This window comes from Scyliorhinus canicula, chromosome 4, assembly GCF_902713615.1.
Source record: "Scyliorhinus canicula chromosome 4, sScyCan1.1, whole genome shotgun sequence".
NCBI lineage: Eukaryota > Metazoa > Chordata > Chondrichthyes > Carcharhiniformes > Scyliorhinidae > Scyliorhinus > Scyliorhinus canicula.
In genome coordinates this window covers 144,537,667-144,553,930 of record NC_052149.1, presented here as the reverse complement: position 1 = coordinate 144,553,930, position 16,264 = coordinate 144,537,667, and the positions used below count along the sequence as shown (strand labels likewise).

Sequence of the window (16,264 nt, the reverse complement as noted above, 5' to 3'; positions counted from 1 at the left end):
GGTCTTGGCAGAGTAAATGGGAGGATTTTTCCATTTGTAAGGGAACCTAGAACTCAGGGTCACAGTTTAACAAGGTGGAAGTGAAGAGGATTTTTTTTTTCTCCCAGTGAGTCATTGGATTCTCTTCTCCAGAGATTGTGGGCTGGATTGTCCGATTTTGAGACTAAGTGCTGACGCCATCGTGAAAACTGTGGTCTTTTACGGCAGGAAAACTGCCGTCAAAAGGCCACAGATTCCCCGTTTTGCTGAGGGCTAGCAGGGAGCCAGCGTAGAGCCCGCAGCTCCAGCTGCCGATACGGCCCCCAGCACTTCCGGTTCAGAGGCCGCGCCTGAGCATGGCGGCGGCCTCCAGCGGCTGCGCCGTGCTCCATGGCGGACTAAGCACGCGGACCTGGGCTGTCAAAGTAGTACCCCGCATCGGCCACTCACGTGCCCCAGACCGCCCGCCCACATTGCCCCCAGCCCCGAATGAAGACCCACTGCCCACCAATCGGCCCTCCCCCAACTGTGGCAGCCCCGCAGACGGCACGCGAGAATCCCGGACAGTGTGAACACACATAAGTCATGGCGTCGGGAACTCAGCCAGTCGGCAACGGAGCATCACAGGGCATGCCTCAGGCAATGGCTTGAGGCGGTGGATACTCGGCGTGGCGTACTCAGGGGGCGGAGAATTGAAAAACCAGCACCGTTCCCGATTTCGGCACCTCAACGGATTCTCCGTCGCGTCGCAGAACGCGATTTCAGCATTGGGGAGCGGAGAATACAGCCCTGTGTCTCTGGGTCATTGAATGTATTCAAAGTTGAGTTAGATTTTTATCTGGTTATGGGACCAGGCAGGCAGCTGGAGTTAATGCTGATCAGCCGTAATCTAATTGAATGTGGAACAAGCCCGAGATGCGGAAGGGACTACTTCTGCCTCTATCTGCCTATAATGTAGCGGCATGAATTTTTCCCATTTTCACTATAGCCACCATCATGCCCTTTCTGTGTGGGATTCATGATGAAAGGAGAAGATTATAGCCTTTGGCCAAGTAGTGTCAATTTTTATTCGTATCCACAAGGAACTAGAGTTTGAGATATTCAGTGAAGCCCTTAATCACCAGTGAGGGGAACTTCACATCAGCAGCCTGGACTTCAGTTTACCATAATCCAGGATGAAAGGCTTTTCATTTTCTTAAAATAGAAGAGCTGATGAAAACATCATAACAAATTACATCTATGCAATTCCTTTTAATGTAATAAAACATCAGGAGGCACTTCACAGGAGCATTTTAAAACAAAATATGACACTGAGTCACATGACCAGAAGCCTGGTCAAAATGATAGGCTATGAGTGAACAGAAGTACTGAGACTCAGGGATATTGGAAGAGAATTCCAGTGCTTAGGGCCTAGGTAACTGAAGGCACAGCTAACAATGGTGGAGCAATTAAACATCACGGATGCTCAGGCGGTCAACAATTTTGTGTGGTTTATGGGGCTGGAGGAGATTGCAGATAGAGGGAGGGGGATGTCATGGAGGGATTTGAAAACAATTTGTTGCTTGACAAGGAGCCAATGGCAATCAATTTTTGGAGAGCTGATAGGTGAGTGGGACTTGATGTGAATTGGGATACGGGTAACAGAGGTTTTGGCTTAATTTTAAATTTACAAAGGATATTATGTGGGAAACCAGCCAGGAGGGCGGTGCAATGGTCAAGTCTAGAGGAAATAAAAAGGTGAATGATGGTTTCAGTGACAAAGCAGAGATGGGATATGTCACAAAGGTGATCTTAGTGATAGCGTGACTATGTGGTCGGAAGGGGCCAAATATGGCACTGAAATAGCATATAGTCTGGTTCAGTCTCAGACCGTTACCACGGAATGTAATGGAATCAGTCAATGGGGAACGGAATTTGGAGTGGTTGACTGAAAACAATGGGCGGGATTCTCCGACGTCGGGTCATTCGCGTGTGGTCCTACCCGGTGGAACTTCAGCGTTCATACTGCGGGGACCGTCCTGGTATAGGGGAGGGGGGATTCGACTCCGCCCCGGTGGCCAGGCCCTCAATCGGAGCCTACCGATCGGCGGGCGGGCTAATCCCGGGGTTGCCTATGTTCATCCGCACCGGGCCCCTGTAGGGCTCCGCCATGTTGCCCAGCGCAGAGAAGGCAACCCACACGCATGCGCAGGCTCGCATCGGCCGTGGGGCACATGCGTGGACCCGCGCCGGCCGTGGCGTGCATGTTCGGACCCGCGCCACCTGTGCTGGTGCCGGTATCGGCAGCTGGAGCTGCGTGAAGCGCTCCAGTGTTGTGCTGGCCCCCTGTGCGGCACAGGATCGCTTCTCCTAGGGGACAGATGACGCCATTGTAAAATTCTCCGGCGTTTACGACGGTGTCAACACTTAGCCCCATTATCGAAAAATCCCACCCCATGCCTTTCCTACATTTAACCGGAGGAAATCTCTGCTCACACAGTACTAGATGTCAAATAAACAGTCTGATAATTTGGCAACAGTGGTGGGGGCCGGGAGAAGGTGGGGGGGGGGGGGGGGGGGGGGGGGGGGGGGGGGGGGGGGGGAGGGGGGGGGGAAGAGATGCAGGAGTGCGTGGAAAGAGAGCGAGTACTGATGAGGTAGAACTGGATGTCACCAATATACATGAGAAACACAACTCCTTACCGTATAGAGCTGCTTCCAGATGGTACCCCACTCCCTCAGCGTGGTGGTGACCTCCTGTACCAAAGGCATTTCACTGGAGAGAACATTCTCCCCATTCCTGAAAGTAAGACACACCACCTGGTGAGTATACAGGCACAGGTGCTGTGCAGCTGCACGTTGCAGAGTTAACCATCTGTTATTGTCAGTTTGCATTTTTCAAACCAATATACAAAATTAGCTGAATTAATCAAGCTGCTTGAGCACAAAGGAGTTTGGCTCAATTTGGAGAATTTGTACAGAGAATGCACAGAATTTACAACACAGAATTAAGGTCAACAGGTTGGTGTCAGGTGAGTCTCATCACAACGTCCACTTCATCTAAACCCATCAGCAGATTCTTCTATTCCTTTATCCCTAATGTGTTTCCCCCTAAAAACATTTTGCTTTCATTTATGGGCGGCAAGTTAGCACAGTGGTTAGCACTGTTGCTTCACAGCGCCAAGGACCTCGGTTCGATTTCCGCTTGGGTCACTGTCTGTGCGGAGTCTGCACATTCTCCCTGTGTCTGCGTGGGTTTCCTCCGGGTGCTCCGGTTTCCTCCCACAAGTACCGAAATACGTGCTTATTAGGTGAATTGGACATTCTGAATTCTCCCTCTGTGTACCCGAACAGGAGCCGGAATGAAATGAAAATGAAATGAAAATTGCTTATGGTCACAAGTAGGCTTCAAATGAAGTTACTGTGAAAATCCCCTTGTCGCCACATTCTGGCACCTGTTCGGGGAGGCTGGTACGGGAATTGAACCGTGCTGCTGGCCTGTCTTGGTCTGCTTTCAAAGCCAGCAATTTAGCCCTGTGCTAAACCAGCCCCGTCGCGACGAGGAGCTTTTCACAGCAACTTCATTCCACTGTTAATGTAAGCCTATGTGACACTAATAAAGATAATTATTATAGTGCTGTAGCTTCAAAAATCAGAGGAATACCACTTGCCAATTAGAAAGTTCATCTCTTAATTCTTGGGTCCAAGTCAAAGAAGCGATAAGTTAAAATTCTGCCGTTGCTGGTGATTCAAAACAAAAGGCTCTGAGGGAGAGTCTGTCCATCTTGCCCGTTCCCTGATCTGCTGAGTGGTTACCAGCATATTCTGTTTTGGTTTCAACAATAAACCAACCATCTTGGTGTGTGAAATGAGAGTGAGAACTGCTGATGGATAAAGGTTTTTTTGCTGAAAAGGTAGCAAATACTGAAAGGAATGTGAATTCTCAGCATCTTATCGTTGTTTCCTCGATCTTATAATTTTCTATTGTAATCTGTCAACGCTCTTCAATAAACCTAACACTTTACCCAATTAGTTTTAAATTGCCAATAATACATTTTGACACTGGATGCTGTTTTTCAAGTGATCAGGCAAAAGGGAGATTTTGCACACAATGCCCCAAACCCTCTGTGAACCGCCTATGGTTCTCAAATCAGTTCAGTGATTCTTCTCATTTGTTTTCCCTTTGACATCTACAAAAGCCTTTGGCAGGCCCCATCCTGGAGCACTTCTGAACAAGTTACTGTCACGTAGTCCCCTGCTAAACCCTGTCTTCAACACCATTAACCATCATTCAGTCTCCCGGTTCTGCAATCAGTGGCTTATCCCTCAACTCTTTTATTTGTGTTTTTCAACTTGTTCCTCTTATATATCAATGACCTTCCTCACACATTACCCAAAGCAGCCTGGCCTCGACCCTTTCACCATGCAAATGTATGACCTTGATGTTTCATCTCAGCGATATCCAGCAGCACACCATTGTTTTTCATCGAGTTGATGCTCAGAAACATGATTGTGGTCCTTTGTAAGGAATTTCCTTTGTATCTTTCTCACTGTGATAGCAACAGTGAGAGTGCTACCAATGAGGCAAGTCTGAAAAGGTCAAAGTTAACGTCTCAGCTACCATTAGTTGGCATGTCATCAAAGCAAAGTGCTGGATTAAGCACAGTTTTATTGCTACAAGAGGCACTTTTGTTATCCAGTGCTGAATAATTCGTTTCCACAGGTTCACATGTATTATGAATTGAATAGAGGCTGCCAAAACTCATTTTAAATTGGAGCTCTTAGTTAGCAGGCAATGAGGATTCTGGGCCCATCAGTCTCAGCTGCATTCACCACTGATTCCCGCAATGTGGTTGCCTATTGAACTTCCTAGAAGTGGCCTGCCATTTTTCTATCACTCTATTGAAGTGCTCCAGAGGTAGACGTAAATGAAACTCATCGTGCCTATGCACAGGGCCCCAATAAATGGGTGGGGGGCCCTTGTCAGCCAGAGTCTGTGGGCACCAATCAGAGCCTCAGTAGGCAATACAGAATGATATCAGACTCTGATTGGTCGACTTCTTGGAGTGGGAAAGCACTGGTGAACATTGGGGTGACTAGGAGGGAGAGAGGCAGCAGTCAAGGAGATGATCTCCTGTGTTTACTTGGGTCAGCCATCATCGAGTAGCAAGGGGAGCAACGGTAATTCAACCACCCAGGCTGAATATCATAGAATATCATAGGATTTACAGTGCAGAAGGAGGCCATTCGGCCCATCGAGTCTGCACCGGCTCCTGGAAAGAGCACCCTACCCAAGTCCAACACCTCCACCCTATCCCCATAACCCAGTAACCCCACCCAACACTAAGGGCAATTTATCATGGCCAATCCACCTAACCTGCACATCTTTGGACTGTGGGAGGAGACCGGAGCACCCGGAGGAAACCCACGCACACACGGGGTGGATGTGCAGACTCCGCACAGACAGTGACCCAAGCCGGAAACGAACCCGGGATCCTGGAGCTGTGAAGCAATTGTGCTATCCACAATGCTACCGTGCTGCCCTAGGCTGAAGAAGGCAAACAAAACCTCCTCTTTCAGAAAATTGATATCTATAAAATCAAGACACATCAGTTGATATGAAGCAACAAAATCAATCTGGCAGTGAAAAATGCAAAAAATTGAAGGCTAGGCAAGAGGACGAAGCTCAGCAAAAAAGCCAGTTTGTCATTTTACTTTAAAATGTTTGAAGTATTGAACAGTGCACATTCAACCTCATCCACCAAAACTATGGGTGAATTATCTGATGGCTTAGACTTGCCGATTTCCAGAGAAACCACATCGCCCAAAAATGTTAAACAAGCCATGAGCCGAGATTCTCTAAAAACGCGACTAAGTGTTTGTGCCGGTGTAACTACCGGAGTGTTTCACGTCAACGGGCCTCTTGGCCCAGCGATTCTGTAGCCCACAAGGGGCCAGAACGACGTTGGAGTGGTCCGCACTGCTCCAGCTGCCATACGCAGCCCTGCACTGCTCGCCATAGGTCCGCGCATGCGTGCAGCGACCGACCGCGGGTCCGCACATGCGCGCGGCAGGCGCGACATGGCAGAGCCACACAACGGGACGGCGCGGAAGAAGGTAGGCCCCTCCAGATGGCGCACGGCCACCAATAGGTGGCCCCCGATCACAGGCCTGGCCGTCGTGGAGGTCCCCCCAGAGACTGATCCACCCCGCCACTCCCACCAGGGCGGCCACCGCAGCCGCGCGCCGAGCTCCCGCTGGGTGGAACCATACGTGAACCACGTGGGGAGAACTCGGCGGATTGGCTGCGTAGAATCGCCACGGGGACCTCTTTCAACAGCCTCTGACCGGCGCCATGTCGACCGCACATGCGCAACTGCCGCCGATTCTCCAATCGCTGGAGAATCGCGTCCCGGCGTCGGACTAGATCGCGGGTCTGCGGTCCCATTCTACGACCCCGCACCAAGCGCCATTTCAGCGCGGATGCTCGGAGAATCCCAGCCATGGAATCTGAAATGGCAACTGGAATGACAAGATAGTTCTTCTGTGAGAGTGAGAGAATAAATCTACCCTCACAACATTGCCTTATGGCCAAATTCTATTCCATTGGGTATGATTGAATATTTTCTACTAAATAGACCAGAAAACATGGTTAATATGGAAAATTTAAGAAAAGTGTTTGAGGTTGGAGGCTGAAAGCAATAAGTCTCATTTTCTGACGGTGAAGAGAAATGGGGGGCCGGAAATGAGAAATTAGTTGATTTTTTTTCAGAAACATCTAACACATAACATACTGACCCTAGTTAATGTAACAAGCATTCGTCGACAGGTACTCTAACTGGAGAAATGTTGGAAGAGATATATTTGATCATGAAACTGCCCAAAGATATATTAAAGCTAAGTGTACGATTGTTCAAAAATATACATTATATTGCAGAATTGATCCTGTGTTATCAACTCAGTTTGAAAAGAGAGCAGATGCATTTCTCAGTTCTGCCGCACCTGTTTTCTGGTGCGCACATCCCAAACGGCAGTGGGATCATCCGTCCCGGCAGCTGGCCAATGGGATTTCCCATTATGGGCACCCCGTGCGATCAGGAAATCCACGGGCGTGAGTGCGCTGCCTGCAAAGCGGAGGATCCAGCCGATGGAGAATCCTACCAAGTATTCTTACTGGAAGAAAGTGCTGATGCGTGTTGTTGTCACAGCCAAACTGCTGTCTTCTTTGGGGCTACCTCTAAGAGTACATAACGAGTCATCAGTGTTAACTTGAAGAGGTCATTTTTGTAACCTGCCTTGAATATCTCGGTGAATTTGATGAGCTTCTCAAAGAGCATTTTAAAAAGTTACCAATATTGTGGCTCAAAGAAGACCAACTTTTTAATGCACAGAACCTATGATGACTTCATCACCATATTGGCAAAGAGGCTCAGAAATTAATCAACTAATGAAGTCAAAGAAGCCAAATACTATTCCATAATAATTGATTCAACGTCAGATATGAATCACGTGGGTCAATCAAGATAAATTTTAAGACATGTGCCCAGCAATAGTGAAGTTATAGAGTTATTGGTTTTGTCCAGCTACAATCCCACACTTCTCAGTGTCTGGAGACAAGATGCAGGAAGTTATTTTTTGATGAATTTAGAGACAATTAAATCATTTTAAAAGAGAAGGAGAAGTCCTCATTAAGACTGTTGGTGTTACTTGTGACACAGTAATGGTGCAATTGCAGAGTAGAAGTGTATCGTTGAAGAAAATTGTTGATTTATTTTGCTTGCTTTTCGACAGATGTTTGGATGAGATGGCTAAAAGCCCCTGAAGTAAGAAATTAAGTGAATTCTACCAAGAGGACATAGGCACAAATCATTTTGAAGATGAAGTGAAATGGGGCAGCACGGTAACACAGAGGTTAGCACTGCTATCTCATGGCAACGAGGACCTGGGTTCAATCCCGGCCCCAGGTCACAGTCCATGTGGGGTTTGCACATTCTCCCCATGTCTGTGTGGGTCTCACCCCAACAACCCAAAAGGATGTGCAGTGAAGTCAACTGGTGATGCTAAATTGCCCCTTCATTAGAAAAAAATAATTGGGTACTCTAAAGTTATTTTTTTTTAAAAGATGAAGTGAAACAATTCATTAATTTCATCGACGATGATGAGCTGTGTGCTTCAAGGTCACCAGCTGATTTATACGGTTTGCAGGCAATCTTTCCAAATGTGAAAACCGTTCTGAAAATAATTTAAGCAATACCTGTCACAAATACTTCCGGTGACGTTCTTTTTCTATATTGAAAAGTGTTTAAATTATTTTCAAATGTTCAAAGATGAGTCAGGAACATTTGACAAGTTTAGCAATATTAACAACTGGTAGTGCATCTTTACAAGATTTTACCTACAATGATGCAAGTTGCTATGCCAACAAGGGATTAAGCAAGAAAGAACACTCCATCTTCCATATTCTCTTGTTTAAATTCTACTTTTCAAAATTGCTCGTCTGATATAAGGGCTGCAGCTGATCATGTGCTGATAGTTCTAACCACCATCCCTCTCAAGTCTGGCCTTTAGTAAGTCTCTTGAGGACAGAGAACAAAATCCTGCAGAAAGAGCCATTGATTTTGAACTTAGGCTCATTGGAAACTGCATTCACATGAATTTATGGCAATAACTTCTTTGACTTCTGAGAGAGGAAGTCAGGAAATTAACTTTTGAAACTTAATGAGACTCTCAAATATACAAAATGCCAGCATATGCATCTTGTTGATTGGAGCTTTTGCTCCTGCAGTGGACTGGTTCATTCTGTCCTGCCTGGGATGCAGTGATGTCATTGGCTAATTTTTCCATTTCATTGCTCATCAGCAAGTTCCATGTTTGTTGGCCTCAAGAAGCACACATCGCAATATTGACCATCTGTAATGTCATCCTGACAAGAGGTCAGCTTTGATTTTAATTCACCTATTATTCATACAGCCATATTTTTGCAAGTTAAAAAAGCACTAAGGCAGTTAAGCAGTGATCAATTTGTGTATTTTTGTGGCTTGTGCCTTTGAGTTCTGTGGGATGAGGGGGTGGGGTTGGGAGCTGCATGATGTCATGAGGGAAGGGGCATAACATAATGGTGGGCGGGCAGAAATAAATGTGAACATGGGGCCCCACAAAGTGTAAGTCCACCACATGATGTATATAATGCCTCAATATTCAGGCAATGCTCCAAACATACACAAATGAAAGCTGTGTGCAAGTTAACGGGATACCCTGTTACGCAAGCACAATGTACACCTGCAGCACCATTAGCACAGTGTGCTGTTTTGACACACAACTAAAGTGACAGTTTTAAAACAACTTTGCTAAACAGTGACATTAATCGGCTTCATTTTTAATTCATACCCTCTTTTCTCAATGACAGCTTCTTTAACATGAACAAATGATGCTGGAAACACACCCTGCAAAGCAAAGAGAATCTTGATTAGCAAATGTCACCACTGATTTAAACACTGCATTCATGATTTTCTTGTTGATATTCATCTGACTGTGAGCATAATCATCCAAACCCTTGGTAACATTTGAATTATGGATTAAAAACAATATAAATTGGCTAGACATGGCTGACTAGAAGTAGATTTATATAAGTAACTACAGTTCAAAGAGTTAGAATCCTCTTGTTACCAATTATTACTGACAGCAAGAAGACTCCAATCACTAGTTTAGCCAATTCTAAGTGTTATTTTTCCAATGGCATTGTACTTTGCTCATAAAAGCACAGAAGGTGACTATAAAATGTTAGCTGGTAACAAAGGGCAGAACGCTTTGAATGTGGCACAAGTGAGAGGTCAATATAAAAAAGTAACAATGACACCATTATTTAAACCCATTGCAGCAGCTTCTCTGTTCTTGGTGTTTAAGACTAGTAAGATAATGGCACTGTCATTAACATCACTGCATCATTCATGGGATCCGTCAGGATAATAATTATTTTCTCAATATCTTCCACCCAATTTAGCTGTTACAGGGCTAGGTTGCTGCTGCACATTTAAAAGGTAGACAAATATTTTTATAGCATTGACTGGGAAGGCCAGGGACAGGGTTCTCAGCCCCGGTTTCCAGCGTGGCACCCCCACCCCACCGCCAGTATGGGATCCTCCATTCCGGCACTGGCCAATGGGGTTTCCCATTGTGGCCATCCCACGCCAGCGGGAAACCAGCGTGTAGGGGTGCGCTGCCGGCGAAGTGGAGGATCCCGCAGCAGATGGTTGAATCTATATTCTTCCAATGGCATCTGCCTTAATGAGGCTGGACCTTAATGGAATCAATTTTGTCCAAAGCTGAAATATGAGTGTTTCATGCGTGATGCAGTTTGCAACTGTCCTATGTAAACAAAGAGGGAAAGGTTAATATTTCTTTTGGAGGAATAAAATACTGCGAATACTGGAAATCTGAAACAAAAACAGAAAATGCTGTAAAAGATCAATAGCCCTGGCAGCATCTAAGGAGAGAGAGAGAGAGAGAGACAGAGTTAACGTTTTGAGTCCGTATGGCTCTGGGGCAGCAGGGTAGCATGGTGGTTAGCATAAATGCTTCACAGCTCCAGGGTCCCAGGTTCGATTCCCGGCTGGGTCACTGTCTGTGTGGAGTCTGCACCTCCCCCTGTGTGCGTGGGTTTCCTCCGGGTGCTCCGGTTTCCTCCCACAGTCCAAAGATGTGCGGGTTAGGTGGATTGGCCATGCTAAATTGCCCATAGTGTCCTAATAAAAGTAAGGTTAAGGCGGGGGTTGTTGGGTTAGGGGTATAGGGTGGATACGTGGGTTTGAGTAGGGTGATCATGGCTCGGCACAACATTGAGGGCCGAAGGGCCTGTTCTGTGCTGTACTGTTCTATGTTCTATGTTCTTCAGAGCTGAAGAGAGAGAGAGAGAAATGTGATGGGTTTTATACTGTTGGCGAGAGGGTAGAGCAGGTGGAGCAAAATAGAAGGTCAGGGATAGGACGAAGCTCAGGAGAGATTTGACAAAGATGACATGCACACAAGGCTTTATTGAAGGTTCGGCTTCCTTAATCATTTCCATGTATCTTGTGATCTCTACCAGCCCGTCTTCACCTGGGAACGTGCAAACTGCTATGCGAACCTGCCCTTTATCGGGTGTCTCACCCAACAGCTAATGAAGCATTGCCCATCTACAGGCAAAAAAAAGGAAAAACTGCAGCCAGAGCTGATGCTGAACTCAGGATCCACTGACTTGTACAGAAGGGGAAAGAACAATGTCGGCCTATTAATAAGCACTCCAGAGAATATTAAAGTTTCTCATTGAAGCTCGGCCTATTCATAAATTGGAGGAAAGTGGTCAATAGATTTTGAGTGGAGAGATGGGGGTATCAGCAGGAGCAGGTTCAATCTAATCTTACTCAGTACAATAGGGTGCAGACCTGAGACTGAATTGTCAAATAGTAAAACTGCCAGAATGGCTGCAGTTGAAATACGATTGTCTGGATTCTCTGTTCCTGAGACTAAGAATCGGTTCCGACGCCAAAATCGCAGCCGGCACTGATTTGACGCCAAATTGCAATTCTTTGTCACCTCAACAGAGGCATCAATGAGGTCAGGGACACACGTACAGTAAACACCATTTGCATGTCATTAACGGGCCCGACCAGGCATTCTCTGGGACCTCCACGATGCTCCGCCTCGGATGGCCCAAGTTCTAGACGGCATAGTTCACTTGTGCTTTGAAAAATCGTGAAACAGGCATCATGACTGCTGAGGGAGAGAGAGGAGATAGCGAAAGTGTCCAACACCTCCATAGTTTGCTGACTGTTGTGCTGCTGGCCAGAGGGCTTCTGCCAAGGCCAGGAGGGGTTGCGGCACAGCTGTCAGCAAACTATGGCAATGGTGGACATTTTCGATACCCCCTCTGACTCCCTCAGCCACGACGATAGTTTCACGATTTTTATAAGTGAACCACGCCATCGGGAACTTGGCCCATCGGAGGCAGAATATCGGGGAGGCCCGGAAGAATACTGGGTCAGGCCCGCTAATGATATGCAAGTGGTGCTTACTGTATTTGCGTTCCGGGCCACATTTACACCGCTGTCAAGGTGACAGAGAATTGCAATTTGCCGTCAAGTTGGTGCTTGCCATGATTTTGGCATCAGAACCCATTCGCCACCCAATCGCGTTTCCCAATTTCGGCTTCAGCCAATGGAGAATCCCGCCCCGTGGGTTTTATTCTCTCAATGCCCTATTTTTGATAATACTGGCTAATACATGTACATAAAGATTCCCTGCCTTACTTTCATGTAATCATTGAGCCTGTTATATAATACACAACCAAGTTAAAACAAAGGAGACACAAAATTAAGATGAATGTGTAAACTATTGCATTAAATAGGAATATAACGCCATTGATTCTCAAATGAAGAAATGTATAGAGCTATGTATCTATAGGTAAAATCTAAAATATATTGACTTACCCGTTGTGACTTGTTTTTCATCAAACTCCCCATGTACCAACCTGGGGGCAAACAAAAATATGAATAAAACTGAGGCAGTGTTCTGCTGAGACTCCTCTTTACATAGAATTATCTAGAACTCTACAGCACAGGGTGTGGCTACGTCGCCCAATGGGTCAATTCCATTGTTTATGCTTCACTCAATCCTCCTCCAACCTCATCATCTCACCCTATCAGAGTAATTGTCTCTTCTTTTCTGTCCTGTATACTTATCGAACTCCTGCTTGAAGGGTGTCTCAATTTGTTCAATATCTTCCAATGCACAACACGTTTCCAGTGCGAGGTCTTGGCGGATGGTTGGACCTACGTCTTGATGGGGGGGGGGGGAAACATCTTGGCTGGAGGGACATGCGTGAGGGGGGGGGGTGTCTTGGCCAGGGGACACGGCCATTTTGGCAGAGGGATAGACATCTTGACGGGTGATGGACATCTTGGCGTGGTGGACAGACATCTTGGCGGGGGACGACGACATTTTGGGGGGGGGGACGACATCTTGGCGGGGGGACATCTTGGCGGGGGGGACATCTTGGCGGGGGATGCATCTTGGCGGGGGGATGGACATCTTGGCGGGGGAATGGACATCTTGGCGGGGGAATGGACATCTTGGCGGGGGTGGTCATCTTGGCGGGGGGTGGTCATCTTGGCGGGGGGATGGACATCTTGGCGGGGGGTGGTCATCTTGGCGGGGGGTGGACATCTTGGCCGGGGGGTGGACATCTTGGCGGGGGGTGGACATCTTGGCGGGGGGGTGGACATCTTGGCGGGGGTGGACATCTTGGCGGGGGGATGGACATCTTAGAGGTGGGGACGGACATCTCGGAGGGGGGACATCGTGGCGGAGGGGGAAACCTTGGCGGAGAGACATCTCGGCCAGGGGACAGGCATCTTGGCGGACATCTTGGCGGGGGGTGGACATCTTGGCGGGGGGGTGGACAGCTTGGCCAGGGGACAGACATCTTGACAGGGGGGGCGGACATCTTGGTGGGGGGATGGACTTCTTCGCTGGGTGGACAGACATCTTGGTGGATGGGGGGACATCTTGGCAGGGGGGACATCTTGGCAGAGGGGGAAATCTTGGCAGAGGGGGAAATCTTGGCGTGGGGGACATCTTGGCAGAGGGGGAAATCTTGGCGTGGGGGACATCTTGGCCAGGGAAATTTTGGCGAGGGGTAACATCTTGGTGGGAGGGACATTTTGGCTGGGAGGGGGGATTATTGGTAGGAGCTCTGGCAATGTGGCATGAATAAAACTGATTTGTGAGGGAGATCGGACTGTGGCACCTGCACAAAGCCATTCCCAATAGAAACCTGTGGCTCTTTAGAAATAGGCCAGGAGGCAAGGTTTAGATTAGCTTCTCATGATCAATCACAATAGGACCGAGGTGCAGTCAAATGCATGATCATCAAACTGGGGTTGCAAACAGTTGCAATGAGCAGCATGTGGTTTCACGGCTGAGGTTTTCAAACTGGGTTTCTGGACTCAGAGGCATTTATCAAGTCATTAGACTTCCGTCTGTCAGAGGAACAAGATGTTTTAAATCTATGGATCATTCTGTATCTCTCTACCATTCTGATAGTTACATTGTACAAGGATAATGGAGTTTGGTTACAGTATATTTTCACTGCTTTAGTGTTACTGCCCTGTAATTACCCAACATGAATGATAAAAATGTAACCTTTATTTGGAATGAAATGCCACCTAGTGCTATAAACAGGAAATTCATGCCATTGAAACCAGCAAACAGGTCAGTTTTAAAGCAGAATACCTGAAGCTATTTGACAAAGTTCACATCTAATTAGTAGCACCCTCATGATGGCAGTCACACACACATCCCAGCAATTAGTAACTAACTATGCTCAATGCGTTGATCCTAAATTTAGGGTCAACGGCAGTAAACTTAGAATTATTTTACTAATTAGCAGATGTCTGAATAAATTACAAACAAAGCCAGTAAATACTGGACAATCTCGGCAGGTCTGACAGCATCTGCGGAGACAGAAGGGAACTAACATTTCGAGTCAGGATGACTCTTTGTCAGAGCTCAATAAATTAGTTGTTTTCAAACTTTTCCCGCTTTTTCAAATCCTTGCACTGTGGAAAGACGGTGCAATAAACCTCAACAGAAATATGATGGAGTAACACTGTTCTGGGAATGTTAATTCATCTTACATTGGCTGCTGTGTTACTACCTCTCCACAAAAAATATTTATTTTGCTCATGATTAATGCAAAGCTGGTCTGTCCATGCTACCTTTCTACCAGATAACACTGTCCATTTAGTTACATTGCTCTCTCTTTGCCGGCGAGAAACAGCGTACCTTCGCACTTCTCCAGGATTTGCACCGTGTCTCCAACGGATAGGGAGATCTGAGGATCCTTCTCTGCCTCAAAATTGAAGATGGCTGGAAATAAAACAATATTTAAACAAAATTAGCTTACCTCACATTAAGCAAAATAGACCATTTTCTATTTTGCACAATGATCCTATGCATCACTATTTAAATGAACTTTTGAATGCAGTTTAAGATCATAATTAAATCACTGAAAACCCCAGAAGACTGCCCCATGGTATTGCTCACAGTCAGTTGCACGACTCACTGATTTACAAGGTCAAGACTGTTATATTATGTCCTGGCCTACTGGGGTATCCTTCAATGTGAGGAGTTTCACATATATTTCATGATCTGTACAATCGGATTTGTTTGTTCATTCAGGAAACTTTACAGGTGGGAGCATATTAGTTAATTCAAGGCTTGAGTTCAACAACACAGATTAAACATAGCAAACTATCCATCACAAGTCATAAAAACTGTAATGTGATGTTCAGAAGGCGGAATTTCTGCTCTAGCCTGTATTCCACATTGATCCAGTCTGTATTCTACATTGATCTGCAATCTGTATTCTACATTTATCTCCAATCTGTATTCGATATTGATCTCTAGTCTGTATTCGACATGGATCTACAAACTGTATTCTACATTGAACTCCAATCTGTATTCTATATTGATCTCCAATCTATATTTTACATTGATCTCCAATCTATATTCTACTTTGATCTCCAATCTATATTCTACATTGATCTCCAATCTTTATTCCACATTGATCTCCAATCTATATTCTACATTGATCTCCAATCTGTATTCTACATTGATCCAATCTGTATTCTACATTCAACCAATCTAAATTTTACATTGATCTCCATCAGTATTCTACATTGATCCCAATCTCTATTCTGCACTTATCTCCAATCAGTATTCTATATTGATCTCCAGACTGTATTCTACATTGATCTCCAGACTGTATTCTACATTTATCTCCAATCTGTATTCTATATTGATCTCTAGTCTGTATTCTACATTGATCTCCAGACTGTATTCTACATTTATCTCCAATCTGTTTTCTATATTGATCTCCAATCTATATTTTACATTGATCTCCAATCTATATTCTACTTTGATCTCCAATCTATATTCTACATTGATCTCCAATCTTTATTCCACATTGATCTCCAATCTATATTCTACATTGATCTCCAATCTGTATTCTACATTGATCCAATCTGTATTCTACATTCAACCAATCTAAATTTTACATTGATCTCCATCAGTATTCTACATTGATCCCAATCTCTATTCTACATTGATCTCCAATCTGTTTGCTACATTGATCTCCAATCAGTATTCTACATTCAACCAATCTAAATTTTACATTGATCTCCATCAGTATTCTACATTGATCCCAATCTATATTCTACATTGATCTCCAATCTTTATTCCACATTGATCTCCAATCTATATTCTACAT

General features: G+C 45.6%; 1 protein-coding gene across 1 annotated transcript in view; it reads right to left on the bottom strand.

Moving 5' to 3' along the window:
• The window catches only part of LOC119965058 (dedicator of cytokinesis protein 2-like), a 759,716-nt gene that overhangs the window by 672,656 nt on the left and 70,796 nt on the right, over positions 1-16,264 (bottom strand). The window contains exons 2-5 of the mRNA XM_038795299.1: positions 14,779-14,862; positions 12,423-12,463; positions 9,346-9,401; positions 2,662-2,758 (exon numbers count right to left, since the gene is read on the bottom strand). Of these exons, the coding sequence (XP_038651227.1) occupies positions 2,662-2,758; positions 9,346-9,401; positions 12,423-12,463; positions 14,779-14,862 (278 nt within the window). The remainder of the gene's footprint in view (positions 1-2,661; positions 2,759-9,345; positions 9,402-12,422; positions 12,464-14,778; positions 14,863-16,264) is intronic.